This window comes from Anopheles stephensi, chromosome 2 (genome assembly GCF_013141755.1).
Source record: "Anopheles stephensi strain Indian chromosome 2, UCI_ANSTEP_V1.0, whole genome shotgun sequence".
NCBI classification, from domain to species: domain Eukaryota; kingdom Metazoa; phylum Arthropoda; class Insecta; order Diptera; family Culicidae; genus Anopheles; species Anopheles stephensi.
Window position 1 is genome coordinate 6,738,311 of NC_050202.1, and position 18,220 is coordinate 6,756,530.

The following is an 18,220-nucleotide window of genomic DNA, read 5'->3' on the forward strand; positions in this document are numbered from 1 at the left end:
TCTGCCTCCCACGTGGTATGTGAACTGGCCGTGTAAGGTGTGGTTTTTGTTGTGTGCGTGTGTGTTTATTGTCCAAAAATTTGGGTTTGTGGGATTATGTTGCTACCGATTGCCGAACAAGCGATCGAATGGGCAATAAATACAGATCTGTTGCTTGCATTCCGAATATTTGAATTTGAAGAGAAAAAAGCATTAACTCAGTTTTATAGTTGAGCTCAACTTAAAAGAAATCAAATAAAACCCCCCGTAAGAAATTAAATTACTAATTAAAAGCAAACATCCCATAGAACAGAAGGTAATAAAGTTTCGCTTTGTTTGGAAATGCTTTCAAGTGAGTCAAATTCACTGCTTTAAAAGGCAATTTTTCTTCTTCCCTGCCAATCTACCATCCCGTCTAGGCAGCTACGTGCCATTATTAAGACCCGTAACTAATCGAACCGTAAATAACGCTTTACACACATGCCCCACACGTCGCATGTTGCGAACGAGCGAACGAGTTGCGTAGCGAAACAATCGTACCAATTTATGTTCCTCGTGCTGGTGCGCGAATTCCACCCATTTCACGCCATAGCAAACACTCGCATTTAGTACGATGTGTGTATGTGAGTGTGTGAGTGTGCGTTGGAAGGAAAATTAATTAATTTACCTTAAAACGAACTAATAAAACGAAATTGGTAAAATTCTTAGCCATTTTACATGACTTCCTGTACGAATGGCACGTATCTGGCTGCGGAGCCTGAAGACAAATTAAATAAATTTCCTGCTTCTGTCTCTCATGCTCGCATGTGCGGCATGCGTGTATGTGCCACGGAGTCCTGTGGAATTCGTAGAGGAACCCCGGGACAGGAGCGCATACGTGTGTCTAAATAGTGAAATATCATTCACTTTTCCCCCTAACTGTTCGCTTCACTTGCAACATACCGCACGGATTCACCCTTCGACCACGGGCACGACTGTCTATCTGTACGAGCAGGTCCGTCTGAAGCCACCCTTCGCTGCCAGACCGACAGAGCCGGCAGTCCAGACACACGTAATACGATAATGCGGAAAATAGTCAATTTCGAGAGAGCGAAGCACGGAACCCTTTCCAGAATCCGGGCGATTTGTAAGAACGCTCGGTTTCCTCCCGGTAGAATGTGCGTACGAATGTTGTATGTGATATTTGAATTAGGTGGCTGGCTGTTTTTTGTTTGGCCAACTTCTCGAGCAACACTTGGCCAACTGGTTTTTGGCGAAACGGCACATTGTGAGCCGAATGGTTGGTTTTGTAAATTATTAGAATCGGGAGTGTGAAAGGGATAAGGTTTTTAAACCAGCATGAGCCTCCCGAAAACGATGATGATTGTAAAAATTATTTTAAAATAACAATGAAAAAAAGGAATTCAATAAAATTATGAAATTTACGTTTTTATTGTGTATTATTAAAGCAAAGATAAATATTTAAAATCATAATTTACAGCTGAAAATTTTTCATCTTCGATTTATTCCTCGCTGTAGTTCTTTTCAATTTTTCTGCTTCTATCTTTATTACTCTTCTTCTACTAATACTTCTTGTCCTTATTTTGATTCGTTTTGTTTTTCTTCCTTTCCTTCTTCTACCTCTTCTTCTTTCTCTTCTTCTTCATTATGTACTGTTCATCTGTTTAGAACATTTTTAGAATTTTTAGCTTCTTTCATTTGCTTCTGTTTCATTTTCAACGTCTTAGTTTATTTCTCTCCAATTAATGCTGATCTTCTACTGGGCTCTTTGAATTATGTCTTTTCTAAGTATAGCTAATAAACATACAATAAACATTATATTCAGATTTTATAGACTTAATAAATAAGATTTTGCAAAATTCCAACAAAATAGTAGAATATATTTTGATCAATAAAGATCGCTTTTAACAAGCTGTATCGATGCAGAGCTCTACATCAAAGTTCAAGCCACAAACAAGTTTGGCGAGGTTTTTTATATATGCATTAGTAAGCCAAGAATTTGAAAAAAAAACTAATTAAGTTATTTTATAGTTATTTAAGGAACTGTATAAATTACTGAGTAATTGGTATTGATTTATTATTGGAAATTTCATTAAATCGAAACGAATACATCATTACTTTTCCTTTGTTCCCTAAATTGTCCACAACAATTTCCTTTTTTTACTCAATTTTTACTTTTTACCCTTCATTATCTTCATCATCGTTAGTAATTGTAATAATTGTCAACCTTATGGGTCATTCCCTCCGGAATTCCGGGACACAAGTTTTTCCCTTGGCTCGAGCTAATCCATTACCCCCCAAAACCCCGTGCCGAACGGTTAAACACCATTGCTTACTGCCAACCAAAACCAAACAGAAAATCTCTCCACAAACAAAAACACACACACCAATCCGTTTGACACGACCCACCAAAAATGGCGAGTGAGGAAAAATCATTTACCGGATTGATTAAAACAACAATAAAAATAATCATCGCCATCAACGCACCACTATCACCGGTCGTCCCGACGGACGAACCAGTGCGCGCGCGACAATGAACCTCGGGCCTGACGCTTCTGTTCGGAATGCTTCACCCCCGGGCCAGCGCTTCCGAGGGCTACCCGGGAAACAGCACCGGTTGACGCTCCGGTGCCGGCGACTGTAACATGATATTTTATTTTGTTACAATATGATGAAGAGCAAAATAATCAATTAGGGAGCAATTATAGCACCCTGGAGGGCTGCCCCGGCTGCCTTCGGTTCTGTCAGTCCCTGTCGCAGGCTGGGAAAACGATGGTGGTGATGAAAACGAAGGGTGTTGGGAGTGTGCCGAAGCGTTATTTGAGTGATGTGTAAACATGACACAGCCGACACGTCACACCACGACCCAGACAGACAAGCTACGGGAAGAGAGTGTTGACCACACGCGAGAGATGCCCGTGGAATGGGATGTGTTTGGGATGAAGGGAGGTGGAGATTCGGAACTCTTTTTCCTTTCGTGGATTCGTGGAATTCTCGTTTAAAATATTAATGACACACACACACACGCACACATTTACTGAGTGAGGACATCAGTTTTTTGTACCGCGGCATCGTGATGACGTGTGATCGAAACAGTTTCATTCCTCTCGTCCAACATTAACTATGATTTACCAAACCTGGGCGTAAACACGTCAGATTTCCGCAAGTCAGATTTTTGCTTCAATTGTCTTGTTTTAATAAAAACAGGCCCATTCCCCAAGCTTCCCGAACCTTCCACAATCCACTCGAAAGCCCACCCAGCGGACCTCACGCTGCGCTGTGAAGATTCCCTCCAATTAGGTCCAAATGTTGGAATTTTCCCGCTCAAACCGCCAGCCATTAGTAGTGGGCACACTTCACGAGTATCTGGCGGGCCACCACTTTCGGCAGCCGGTTCAAAGCCACCGGCACACATTTTCTCACCACACGTGCTTTACTTTGTGCGATGCCGCCAAAGATGAACCAAAAGCAACCACCATCGAGTGGAGCACCTTCTTGAGATAATGGGGCGGAATCTTGGCGCATTCGAACGAACGCCGGGAAAATCAAAGACGTCATCCGCGATCGCTATCTGTTCCCTTTCTCACACACACACGCAGAACGAGGGGCTTCGAGTTCGAGTGGTTGGAATGGAACGGTCAGCACTGGCCGAACCGTTTCGGTTCAGCGTGAGCTTTGGGTGCCCAAAATTAGCTAGTCAAGCTCGCGGCTTGAGACCTCTTGGGATCTTGGCCGGGCGCGGTTTCGGCTTTTTGGCGGAAAGCCGAAAGTGCCTGCCGTAATTAGAGTGCACCATTTGCAGTGGTCGGAACTACGCACCGAACCACCGAAGAAAAGCTCGGCCACAGCTCGTCTTGTTCGGCCACCGGTGGGGATCGTAAGTGATTTTGATATGTATATAAACGCTTCGAATTGAAGGACCGTTTGGATGGCGGCGTTTCTTTGAACGTGCCAAATTTGAACGATTTTTGGTTGGCAAAGATTTAACTAATTCAACTTCAAACTCTCGCTGTAATTGGATTTCCGCGAGAAAGGCTTAAGATGTTGGATAAACATGTCTGCTCGCTAATCCTAACTGGACGCTTCTTTTTAACTCTCAATATATCTCTTTCTCTTTCTACTTACAGGAGGTGGTGTAGATTCCAGCAAAGACTTTACGATCGACGGTCTAAATAGTTATGGAAAGAAGAAGAAGAAGAAGCGAAGGCACAGGTAAGTGGGAGCAAAATCCTTAGCTAAGTTTTCTCGAGTTTAAATTCATAATTGATCTTTAAAAAGTATCCTCAAGTCTGTTACTTGCCATGGGGGGAATTTAAGGACAAATGCCAGGGAAGAATATGAACTATCAGTCTTATAAAGATCATACTTAATATTACCAGTTTAGGGATTTCCCTCTAGAGGGTTTTACGGCTAGCGAGTTTTTATGATTTCATTTATGTGGCTTCTATCTACCAGTGATCTATTAAAGAAATTTTTCAGTGATCACCAAGAAGGAAAATTCGAATTTCTTTGATCGATTGCTCTTCTATGGTCAGAATGATATTTTACGCAAGTGCCGGCCTTTATTCCTTTATTCTGAGTGATCATTTTCGGCTTAAAATTGGATGGATTCGACTGGAGATTTTATATAATAAACTACATCTTGAACAAAATGTTTTGGAAGGTTTGCATGAATGCACTGAGCAGTCCTCAATTTTGCCCAGGAAGAGTCTTCAAGTTTTTGCTCGGAGATAAATCTGCCAGTGAGAATAGATCTTCAATGTTACTTCAGAGTGTCTTACTCAGTCTATAATGGAATGAACATTAAAATGGCATTTAATTTCTAACAGGAAGTAAAAATGATCGGCCACTATCGGTTGTCAAAAGGTCCTCAATATATATCTTTAAAGCTTTTATATATAAGCAATATAAGCTTTAAAATGGCATGATGCCATGCAACGGCGGATCGTAGTATATGCGAACATATTCACATATTGACTGAGGCGAATATTCTTACAAGTTGGCTGTTAGGTCCTGAGACCCTCGATCATTTATAGGACCCAAAACTTCATAAAAGGCTTCATATTAAGTCTCCACGAGGCCTCTAGACTGTGGTTCTGTCAACAGATTCCATGTATTCAGTGCCTTCAACTTTCATAATGCCTAGAGCCTTGATTGTTGATGTATTTAGCAAAAATCAAACTTATTTAAATCAAATCTTCATTGCGAGTTTGTGGTTAACATCCAAAAGCAATAAATAAATGCTTAATTTTGTTTGCTCCAAATTTTCCTCGTCCAAATAATAATATTAAAATTCGATATTGAATATTGAATGTAAATTGCAAACTACTGATCCTTTTCATTTGCAGTCGTACAATATTCACCAGCTACCAGCTAGACGAGCTTGAGAAGGCCTTCAAGGAAGCGCACTACCCGGATGTGTACGCCCGTGAAATGCTTTCCCTAAAAACGGATCTCCCCGAGGACAGGATACAAGTAAGTTTGTACTCGACTAGATATCAAGAATATCGCCAATCTGTTATAATAAGTAGCTTGAAATCTAACCATATACATTACCAACAAAATCATCCGCTTGTGCAAACCCTTACCAAACACAAAAAACGAGCAAAGAATGGCAAATCAAAAATAATGGCCTATAATACGCTGGTTTACAAATCGTTTGCGCCCAGAAGCTCGTTTCGCCAGCACCGTTTACAGTTCATAGTGAACGATAATTAAATTTTGCACCGACTCCCAGAAGTGTGTCCGTGCGTTCGAAATGTAGCAAACGGACCGAGAATGAAAAGCAGGCGTCATAAAAAAGTACAACTGCTCCCTGAGCTTCCCCCGGAGTAGCATGACAAATGCTTCCAACAGTCAACGAGCTTAGGGCGATCGGAATGGTAAATGTGAAGTGGGAGAGTAGCAACAACAGCGAGAAATAAAAAGACCAACCAGCTACCGTATCACTAAATCACGGTGAAACATTTTATAATTCATTTAGCAGCAGATTTAAGGTCCCGCTTTTCTACGAATCCAACCCGTACCGACCGGCGTACCCGTAGGAAAATGGCGTACGGGCCGGTCGATGCGCTGTACCGCACCCGATGACAGTGCCGGCAAACAATGTATAAATTATTCTATTATAAACATTATCAAATTATGAACCTAACAAAATTGACAACCGCGGGAGTGGTCGGTCGGCATTCGGTCGATGGCTTGGGAAGCCGTTGCTGCTGACGGTCCCTCGAGGGTGGCGGCTAGCACGCGACCGACAAACACTACGCGGACGCCGTACGCAACAACCGCTAACGGATCACTATGTGTGGCTGTATTTTGTTGGCAAATTTCGGAGTCGGGTGTTAAAAGCAGGTGGCTGGGCAGGAAAACGGTTCTGTGGGATGACACCAAGTACACATAGGCGCATGCTTGTTCATTGACGAAGAGACAAGATTTGCTGGTTTTGTTTCCGATTTTGAATTTTAAACACAATATACAAACACAAAAGCGTGTTTTAATTAATTTTTTTACGAAAACTGAAGCTTATGATGCATAAAAAACTGAGTTAGATAAGCTCAAACAATTCATCATAATTTTAAACCACACTCGAAGCTCCCTTAAGCATTTTCCCTGCTCTTCCCGCTACTCACACTTTGTTGCCGAAAAGTGGCGTAGAAAATTGAATTAAACGTCCATTATTTGTCGTCTTGCGCAGCGTTCTGCCGATCACGACCATAAAACCCCGCTTACCGTCCTCGGGCTCGCAGGACGAGACCAGCCAAAAACGCCAGGAAAACAACTTGGTCGATGACTCGTGAAAATTATGTGAACCGATAAAACAGCAGTGGAAAATCCATCATGCTGCTACCGTTGCGTTATGCTGCCCGTTGGCGAATTGTTTACGGATAGCTTATTGGTTAATGGGGTAGATACAATTTAAGGATGCGTCTCCTAGACTGAGGTCGGCTGGGGAGAAACAAAAAAAACCCCCCCCCCCCGACGAGTGTGCCCGCCCTGAAATTGGATAACAAAATAAGTTAAAGTAGCTCGACCCGGTTTTTTGGGCAAACCTATTTATCGGCAATGAGCCAACCGAGGCGGGGATCATGGGTGGCAGGTCTAAATTAAAGCTGACAGAGGATAAATAAATTGAATTTATCATCTTGGGGCTCTTGGTTGGCTGGATGGTTGGTCTTAAATTTGTCTCATTTGGCAATTCGCAGGAGTAGCTGTGTGAGCCAGTAAATAATGGCCACTGAATTAAAATACGAAGTGCAGCTAGTCGCTTGCGAAGTAGGACGTTTTAAACTGAGTATGAGGCTTTACATGCTATGGATCTCGAGTCTTACATTTGGGAATCATTGGCAGCTTAGCCAGGGCTAGTCTTAAACATATGTTCGCATGCGTTACTCCTTAGTCTTGGTAATAAAGCTATTGAAATTGGTCGTTAAAGGCTGGTTTACCTAAAATGTCTATTGATCTCTTACGGGAGTTGGGAGTCCTTTTTCTCGATGACGTGCTCACCGTCGGAGAGATGTTATTCACGTGCGAAGTTTCACTGCTCATCCATGGACAATTTCTGCTGGGGAGTTTGTATATCAATGTCAATATTGTCTAGGATTTCCATTACCGTCTGGAAGGCTAATCTTATCTCTAGCACTAGATTTTAGAACGACAAAGCCATCAAGCCCTCGATTTTCAGCATCAACTTTTGTTATGGACTTAGTCAACTATCAAGTGGCCGGGACCTGGGCCTTTCTATTCTTTTTATTAGTTGTACCTGCATAATCACAAGTTTTAATCATAATTTATTCATTCCTATAGGTCCATCTCAGTAAAATATAGCTATGGAACGCAACGTTGTTAATATAATGATAGGTCAGGTCCCTAAATTCATCGAATTATAAGCACATCGCTCTCAGTGGGGTATTACTGGGCTAATATATATTCAAACGAGGTATTCGTGATGTCTCTCTTGCACTAAGCGTCCGTTCAGGCTCATATAGGTCTATTTCCTCTAATAAAAGTGGTGCTTCCCTACGCCTACCTACACCGAATCGAATCAAGACGGTTAGCCCAAAAATGCTGAATGGGGCCAAGTCACGGAGGTTAAATCTACAGTTGTGTGAACAAGTGAGGAGTAGATTGCTTTTAGACACATAGAGTCCTTGAAATTCCCAACATATCTTCGATTAGGCTTTGTCTTTCACAGTCGTGTAATGCTTCGAGAGTATTATTTTAAAGCCAAAAATGGTTTCAAGTTCTCATATTTCGGGTTTACATTCTAGTGGTTAGTTGTCAAGCTTATAGTTGTATATGATTGAGTTCTTGCTACAATTCAATCAAATTACATCATTTATCGACACACAATATTAACAGGAAAAGGAGCAGAAGAGCAGGGAAAGACACAGCTACATAGTAATCGGCTATAGCTATAGCTATATCAGTACTTATACAGCTACTAAAGCTATTCATTTCGTTAAGTTTCGTTAAAACAATTTCGTTAAGTGAAATGATAGTTCTTGTTCTTGGGCTCAAAGTATTGCCGATTGAGATCATTCATAAGAACATTCAGATGAGATAGGTTGAGACGTACGAGAAGAGATCTTCTTTAACAATTATTAAGATATTTTTCTTCTTGAGCAGCAAACAATTGGAGACCTGCAAATCCTGCAACTTTCTGCTTCTAATGTATGCATTATGCAGCGATTTGAATGCTATATTTTTCGTACCATGAGCCAGCAGTTTTCTTTATTTGCAGCATGCATTTTTTGCCGCAAAACAATGGCGTTGATAAGTGATGATTAAAAAAGAAGCAACACCCCACTGTCCGTCATTCAAACGGTGTCCAACGGTCCAGCAATAGCATGCAGTGCACATGCAAATTTAGACCCCGATAATCGTTAAATAATCTTGAACTTTTATTGTTCACCCCCAAGGCACCGATCCGTAACGATTCACTTCCCGACGAACCGTAACCGTCTCATCTCATCTTAATCGGGTAGCCGCGACTGCCCCCTAAGGTCCCCGATTGCTACGTCATCGTTTGCGCACAATTTCGCCTAATCATTCGATAGTGTGAACCGCGCGATAGTGCAATTAGAAGCACCTTCCCCGGCTCGAAGCACGACCCGGCACGGTGAGCAACGAGAGCTCACTTGCTAATGAAGTGCGGCGGGATGATGAGCGTACCCGGCGCAAATGGCGGCACAATATTACAAGCAATAATAATGATAATGATAATGTTAGAATGCAAACAAGTTAGTTAACACATGTTTATGTGCAGCAGCAGCAGCAGCTTTCATGCCTATTTATTATTATTGTTTCGTGCCTCGTTTCGTGCCTGTGCGCACGCGGTTTGTTTACGTTTCTCAGCTCGCTGCCCCTTTGGCGCAAAGCTTCTCTTCAGATCCCGTGCGCCGGGCCAAGCCAGCTTTCTCATCCGCCGTTTCTTGCCTTCTCTTGACCACTTAAGCAGCTTTATGACCTTCTTTTCCGTTCTCTGTGTGTGTGTGTGTTTGTGTGCCCATGTTTCTGCATCCTGACTTTTCCTTCCCTTCTCCAGAAGCAGCAGTAGTGGCCAATTGTCGAACCGGTGTGAGCGAACGATGATGAGCAACAAAACCGTCGTCGTAGTCGTCGTCGTCGGCTTTGCACTCGACCGACCGTATTTATATGTACCAATCGGGTGCCCCGTGCGGTGCCTTTTGGGGGTTGGGGGCGGAAGGTGAGCGCTCAGTAAAATCATCCGCACATTTTCACGCTTGTTTTTCCTTCCTCCGCTTCACTCCTCCCTTCACCCTTGATCCCGTCATCGGCTTCTTTAAAGGAACGGTGCCACAAGTGCTTCTTGTTATTACTGCTGATGATCGTGATGATCATGTTGAAGTCGCGTTACGTTCCTTTTTTTTCTCGCCGAGGTCCGCGGGCTCTCGTTATTATTGTTATTATTATTTTTAATCCACAAGTTGCCCCCGCCGCAACGGATCTGCTTCATCATGGTGTCTCCGGGGGGTTTTTTTTCTCTTCATCTCCCTCTATCTCTCTGATCCCCCGCTTAAGGCCTTCGCGGACGGCGGTTAATTCTATTTTTCAATTTATTACAATAACAATGAAGCGCTCTTTAGCGCAAACCACCTTTGCCGGCATTTGAACTGACGGTTGGTAACAAAATTGATACAGCACTGGGAGTGAAGCTGAAGAAGGGGTGGTTTCCCCACCGTTGTTGTTGGCCACTTCAAGTTCCCCCATGCCTTCATCCTTCGTCGTTCCGTGTCAGCTTGCTTTCATTGTTGCACAACGCTTACCTAAGTACCGTGTGAGCTTTCGAGCCGCAGCTCACCGATCAAGAGTGAGAGATTACCCGGTCGAAGACCGGGTCGAAATGCCGCCCTATGCCGAAGGTGGTGGTGTACGTTTAACAAACCCGCTCACCGGCAAGATATTGGAATATCGTATCTGTTTCGGGCGATCGGTGGCCGAAGGAAGGAGCAAAAACAGGCACACGATCCACAACAGCGTTAGGTAAACATCGCAGAGAGAGAGAGAGAGAGAGAAAGAGAGTGAATAAGAGAGAACAGGAAGGGAAAGGGCCCACAACTGCCCTCGTGCCTACGATCTCCCCTCCCTAAAAAAGGAAGGCGTTGATACAATAATCAATTGTCAGTTCCCAAATTGGTGATATTGAACTGCCGGCAGGATGAAGGCAGTGGCGTGACTCAAGGCACACCAATTAATCCCAACTCATCCTCAAGGTTTCTTTACTTCTCGCTTCTTCAACGAGCGAGCTTTTCCTCACGATGGAGGCCGGGCGCTTTTTTGAGAAATAGATTCATAATTAACCCCTACTGTCCCACGCAGCAGATTGGCGCAATAAGCCCAACACGGTGTTTTCGATCGTTCGATTGGGCCCGATCGTGCCTAGCAATCACGTGCGTGATCGGTGAGTTTTGTGGGCGAATGAAAACTTGATAAACGTGAGACCGCGGGCTGGTCCTCCGTTCAAAAGCGGTACGGTAGCGCGATAGACTAATAGGCACGGACGTTGATGTGTACACGTCATGTTCTGGCTTGTCTTGACGCAACTGCCGTACAGCAATTCCCATCGATAGATCATTTTCGGGACGCTTATTTGAGTGAATGAAAGAAATTTGAAACCAGCACCAGAACCCACTCGTCCCGTGCTACGATTGCAACGCACGCTCCGAAATCGCTAAAGGAAAACATTTACATTTTCTTGCAACACCTTTTCGTCTGTTTTGTTTGCTTTTTTCGAGAGCAAAAAAAAGCTGCCAGCTCTTTCTAGTGGTGACAAGTTGCACCTGACGAAAATAGCGTCCTTTTCATCACCCCCGCACCAAGACGGCAGGTGACAATTGGCGAAGAAAATATAAATTGCTTTTCAATCAGCGGCAACAAAAGCGCATACAAAGTGTTCCGGTGAGTGTTGGGTGAAGGTAGGATTGGAGTTCTGATGTTCACTTTTTTCGTTTACCCGTAGTGTGTGTGTGTGTGTGTATTTGCACCGGAAAGTGATTGATTTGCTGGCAATTTTATGCCAATGAAATGCACCCAAATAGAGCAAGGGAAAGGTTTACCGTACCTTCTCAAATAAATGCTATATAGAAAGGTTGTTAAAAAAATGCAGTTGGAAGGGACATTTTTATAGAATTTTTTCTACTCTGTAGGGAACTTGGTACATAAACTATCTTGAAAGTTTACAATGACTAATAAGCGTTGTTAGGAACTCAAAGAATATTTTAAAAGAATTAAATTAATAACAGCACATAAATGGTTCTTGCGCCTGCCGATAGGCAATGCGCTTTGCACCGATGAATCGATGAACTAGTATCGTAGTAGTCGATGAACTTGTAGCTTATTTAGTGGCGCAAATCGCACCACGACCACATGACTGAGCAATTGTGAGGAAAATTTGTGAGTATATAAATTTAAACAATTACTTTAAAAAAACATTCATAAATATCAATTAACACCATTTAAACCGTCTTTTTGAAATGAAGTGAGGCATTAAATACTATTCAAAGAAATTTAATTTCTTTCGTTGAATCAAATATTAGTATGGCCGAAGGAACAGTGCTGCTCACAATACAGTTTAAATATTGTATAATTCTTCTTCCTTTTGCTTTCAACAACGAATCTTGCAGGTCTTGTAGCTTTATTAGAATTGGAGCAACGCAATAGCTAATTTTGACAGCAAATTTTCCTTTAAAAATCTTATCCATAAAAGGAATAAATCAAATATCCAAACTTTTATCCCGGATCCCTCTTCAATCAGTATCTGAGAAAGATTAACAATTAGGAAAGATAGTTGGAATTTCTGATACTCCGAATGATGAGAAAGAATTCGCTCTCACCGTGGTCCAGTTCACCACCATTCACACCAATTTGCTTAATTAATCTCTAATCAGACACGCTTGCAACGATTTTTCCCCCCCATTTTCCCATACCTAGCCAGCTAGTTGATCATGTTCCGCGGTCGTTAGTCAAACCGGTGACCGGATCCAGTTCCGGATCCGTCGCCACGACTTAAACGCTCGCACCATTCCGTAACCCACAATCCCTTGTTTTTCCACCGTGGAGCGTGCACACACGACCAACAGGCTCATGATTATCAGATTGCTACTGTTGCTCGCTAAACATAAAAAAGCAAGATGGCCCCGATCGAACGTATGCCACTTAGCACTAAAAAATAGCACCCTTGCGCCCGGTCGGGACGCACTGTCGCACAGCGTGATACCTTCCTATTCCTTCATTAGGATAGAATAACACCACGACGGTTTTGGCCGTTGCCGAACAACGTACCACTTTGTATTGGTGTGCTGAAAGAGTGTTTGTTAATTAAAAACGTCCTTCGGAAGGACCGAAAAGAACCGCTTCTATTTGGGTTGTGATTTCGTTTGAATGAACTTGGCCAGTACTGTTCCGTACGAACTCCGCGCGAACATGAAAATGACAGTGAAAGAAGTAACACTTCAATACAGCACCGAATTGACAAGTTAAACGATTCCGGGACGATTCGTTGCGGGAGAGAGAAAAAAGGAGGAAAAAAAATCCAACCGGCAATCTTCCTATCAGCCACATCCTCTCGACTCCGCCAGACCAACACACACACCACACACAAAGAGGACGGTTGAATGATTGAAGTTCGATAAAAAGGCGTTTCTTCGGCGCTGGTTCGGTGTCGCAACTGTCGCGAAAATGCATCTGACGGCCACCCACAGTTAGCACGTGGAATAATGGTTGTCCGCCGCAAGAAGCACAGCAGGTGAAAAAGAACTCGAAAGCCTCGGTAAGAGAGAGGGCGCGCGACAGAGTCCTACCAATTTCTGGCAGGGCCGACACGTGCCCTCAGCGTTGGCCAATTATTTCACCGTTCTTGTGGTGTTATTAGGAATGTTTATCTGCCATGTTCCGTGTGTGTGTGTGTGTGTGTGTGTGTGAGTGTTTCTGGGTCAGCACGCTTTGAGCCTGCTGCTTACACTAATGAAAATTTGGGAAAGAAATAGGAGCCTAAGAGCTTCGTAGCTTGGCACGTCGGACAAAAGCCGGAACACAATGTCCGACTGTCGGCAGTTTTCCACCATCGATCGCTCATTTTCCGCACGGGACAGTAATGAAAAAATAATCTGTTATAAATTTAATTTGTGTGTTCTCGGGGCTTGCCAGGGACAGGTTATGAGCCACACATAATCCTTCGCACGAAATCCTTCGATGGTGCTGATGATCGGGCGTATTGGTGGGGTGGGTTGGATTTAAATTAACGCACAAAGCCTGGTGCGCCCCGGTACGTGTGGGCGAACGTGGCAAAGTACCCGGTGTGTCCGGACAAATCAATAAGTGGATAATAACAACTTTGGCGCGAGATCAGTGAAAGGATCCCACCCTTTCCCCCGAGCAGAGGCTCTCGGGAAGGCCGGGATTCGGTGTGCTGATTCGAGCCCGAACACCCGAACAAGGCGTAATTTCCCCCCGCACAACAGCGCAGCGAACGGAGGATACACATAAGGCGCTTAATTATGGACTGTGTGAAACTCGTCTGCCGAGTTGACTAATTGTCTGACTTTCAGTTTCCATAGCCAGCGAGCGGTCGGTTGGATGACTGGATGGATGGATGGATGGGATGGGATGGGATGGCCTCCAGAGCCTCCAGACAATGATTGAGCCGTTTTTTCTTCTCTTTGCTCGGCACTGGTAGATACGATGAAACCTTTTGATTACAAGGTGGCAAACGTGTGCGATGTAACAGTGTGTGAGCGAAGAGCTGGTGTTTTGCATGCCGCGGGATGATTGAGAAGTTACGAAGGTATGATTGCAAACATCGTCGTGTCAAGATGGAAACAGCCGATAGAAAGAGCCGGAGGAAAGTAACAATGGGGCAACAAAAGAAACGTACACGTTTCTTAAGATTATGATCAATGGGAAGGCTCCTTCCCACTGAAGGAGCTGCATTTACTAGACTATTTATTATAATCTAATAATGCCAACACTTGGTGCTTTTTTTGTGGCAGGAGCTTTACTTTTCACATTGCACAATCATGATTGTGGAATGATTGTTTTGCGGACTGTTTGATTATAAGGCAGTTGATTTTGTGTTATTTGTCTGGTTTTTGATTTTATGCCCAAGTGAACTTTTCTTAAGAAAACACTTAGTTTACTTAGGAGGGATACGTCATTTATCCCTTTAAGAGATAGTCAATAGAAGGGATTTTTTGCGCAGTGGATATTAAAATTTTCTAGACAATACACGAAAAATCAGTAGACGAATTTCTATTTCTGAAGTAGATTAATCACCTTTTTGAGTTACAAACACAATTCTGGTCATGTAAAAAGCTTAAATTTAAATCATAATGAGGTGTAGATTGTTGCAGCTTCAAACTGCTCAAAATGCTGTCAGTGTAGGCTGTCAGTTGAAGTCTCGGCGCCTGGGATATTATCGGAGACTGGGTAGTGGATCCCGTAGGTCATTTTTACTTGAAATCAAATCATGCCATATTAATTGTATTTAAATTATTATCAAAGTGTGAGCATAGATTTTAATAGAAACAATGAAAAGGACCGAGTTTGTGACCTTCCTAGATAGCTGACACATCAGATTTGATTGGAAAATTCATCAGAACTCACATTACTTGGAGTTCAAATATGCACAGAGTGCTTTCTTAGCTGTCACTAAACTACAGCGAGATCAACTGTCAAGTTTCTGAAAAGTGCTGTCAGTTTTTGGCAGAATAAGCTGTCAGTTAATCACACTATTTTATTTGAATTTGTCAATTTTTCAAGCCCTTTAAGTTCAAATCAATAGCAATACGGCCAGGCCGTTCTTTATGAATAAAAAAAAAAAAAAAAAAAAGTTCAAATCAATCCACTTCTAAGCAAAGAATATTAAAACAAAAGTGCTTAAATTACATTCCAACGTGTCATTTGTGCGCCCTTCGTCTTCACTGCAAACACTGCGCCCAACACGACAACATTCGCGCTCAATTCGTACGCAATTTTTCGAACTCGACTCTAGAATGCTGCCTCATTTCTCAATTGCCGTTCCAAGGTCATCGCAAATCGCAATGCAGCTGAATTAATTGCCCATTCTAATAAACTCCAACGTACAGAAGCATTTTGGCATTCCGGTTATTTACGATCCTTTTATTAACCGCCGTGTGTCTGGTGGAGTCTGCTGACTGCTGCTGGTAGAATGTTAATCCATTTGCTTTCATCGTCGCTTTCACCCGTCGAAAGGGTGCACCCATGGTGGACGCATAATTTATGCGTAATCATGACAGGAATTTGTAGCTTATTGAATTCTGTCCTCCTGCTCAACCGCCACTCGGTCTCGCTCGCTCTCACTCGGTTGCTAATCCGAGCAGGATTTTGAGCATAACAGTTGGTAGCATTTACTGCGAAGGTCACTCGACGCAATATCGTCACAATGGCTTCTAAACCCATTGTCTTTATAGTTACCGCTTCTTTTTAGTTTTTCGCTTCGTATAAGCGAGTGTCCCGACGCATCGACCGTGATGGCTGGAGTGTCCTTCGAAATGACTCCCAAACCCAATTCGACCAAGACAATGTTCACAGATTTTATTTTCTTCTCCCGCCAGGACACCCGCTCGTGGGATGGAAAGATTAAAATGTTTGCGTGCCACTAAATTAAATTATCTTATTATGTGCGCTTTCTGTGTGCTTGAAATGTGCTCGCCACCCGGTTACGATTGCATCGCTTGGCATTGCTCGGCGGCGGAAGGATATTATAATTCGATTATAATTTCAGTCAACTATTTTCCCCCGTTGACACTCGTTGGCTCGCCGTAGCATCTTCCACGGTGATGGCGACCACCCAAATCCTAAGACACCCCCTTCCCTGAAACTGATTGGTGATGTCATCAATGGGATGAGTTGAGGGGACCGTTGCTTTTAGCCATTTATGGTCGCTATAAACATTCATTAGTTATTTATAACTCCCGAACGTTGGCTCTACCGATTATCATCAGATTATAACAAATTAAACTATCGTTCACTCGTCAGGTCGCCCGAGCACGAGATTTTAGAGCGAGAGACTATTTATTATCACGACTGCACGCCCGAACAGGACGAAGTGTGGCGACGGAGTACATAATTTAATTTACCTCTCTTTTAAAGTCGGTTCCGATGGCATTAGCTTCCGTAGTGGCCTGACACACTCAATTTGTTGCATTTATGTAGCGTCTGGTAGAGGAAATTTGTAACGAGGGTTTTTAAGTGTGTTACAAAGATTTATGTTGTTTAAAATCATCGGTTTGAATTAAATTTTATTATGAAGTCTTTGAAAAAGTAGGGATATTTTTGATTTGATTTAATAATTTCTGAACCTGGTTTCGTTTTGTATCGTTTTATACTTATCATTTTTTGCTATTCTGCTCTCTTTTTCCTAATTTTATAGTTCAACTTTTTATTCTCAATTTTATAGTTCAAGTTTATAGTTAAAGTTTATTTATAGTTCAATTTTATAGTTCAAGGAAAATCAAATACCTTTTATTATGATGTCTTCAGATGATATTGTCATAGTAGCCGTTGATATTGCACGCACTTACCCGAGCGCTGCCGTATTTTTATTATTACGGCCGTATGCTCCATTGGGTTTTGAATTGATGTAGTTAATTTTCTTATCTAATTATTTATTTCTCCTATTTTATTATATTTTCTAATTTTTCATTTTTTCTACGGTTTCTCCTTCCTTTTTCAAAGTTGTTTCATTTTTTCTTAAATTAATTATTCTGTCGAATTTTTTGTTTACCGCCGTTACAATTCTTTATGAATAAAATAAATAACTTGCTTCCACTGTTTTTATTTCTGTTTTTTTTTATTCATAAAGAACGGCCTGGCCGTATTGCTTTTTATTTCTGTTATATTATTGTTAATTATTCTTTGATTTTTCTTTCTTTTTCCGTTTTTTTTATTCTTCGTTTTATTATATACTTCATTTACTTTATTTGCTTTGTTTATTAAATTATCTTATTAGCTTAATTTTGTTTATTGTACTTATTCTGCTACTTTTTGTCTTTCTATTTACTACTCTGAATTTACTTTCTCCTGTGCTTTTTCTTAAATTTTGGTGTTTTTATTGAGTTTTTTGAACATTTGTAAATTTAAGATTAAAATTTTGAATGCTTTCCTATGCAAATTATTCCTGTAGGCCATTGATTCCTGTAGGTTTAATATTTTTTTTTTACACATCCACATACAATTCTTAAAGCCAACGAGTTGCGCTTCTTGTGGACCGGCTTTTAAACAGTTTAACGCACGTGGCATTCAAAACTAAACTCAATTTTAAACCGACAAGCTTCTTATCCCCGAACAATCGCTTTCACCATCAAACAAGCATCAGGATTAACGAAACCACAATACACCAGAAGGAATGGAACAAATCTCGCCCGGTTTCGGTTACAACAACTACACAATCCCACTTGACACGATAATTATAAAATTGATAAACAAGATTGAAATCCGTCCTTATTAAATTAAAGTAAGTCACAAACCTTACTCGAAGCGTGTTTCCCGCTTTTGCACGGCACAGCTGCCACACAATCGGAACGTTTCGCGCTTACCCGTGTCCAGAAATTCCCACGGGCCCAACAATCGAAAACCTGTGATGTGTTTGATGAAGTGCAAACGCATTATCAACGGTATCGGCAAAGAAGACCTTCTTCCTTTTTTTCCCCTTTAATCTTATCGTTTTGCAGTTTCGGGACAGTGACCCCTTTTTTCTGCGCTC

The 18,220-nt window shown here is 42.1% G+C and overlaps 1 protein-coding gene across 5 annotated transcripts in view; it reads left to right on the top strand.

Annotated features, from left to right (window-relative positions):
* LOC118503638 (homeobox even-skipped homolog protein 2-like) overlaps nt 1–18,220 on the top strand; it is a 53,003-nt gene that overhangs the window by 29,375 nt on the left and 5,408 nt on the right. For all 5 annotated transcript variants that reach the window (XM_036037136.1, XM_036037137.1, XM_036037139.1 and 2 more), the window contains 2 exons: nt 4,107–4,191; nt 5,328–5,454. In XM_036037136.1, coding sequence (XP_035893029.1) covers nt 4,107–4,191; nt 5,328–5,454 — 212 coding nt within the window. The remainder of the gene's footprint in view (nt 1–4,106; nt 4,192–5,327; nt 5,455–18,220) is intronic.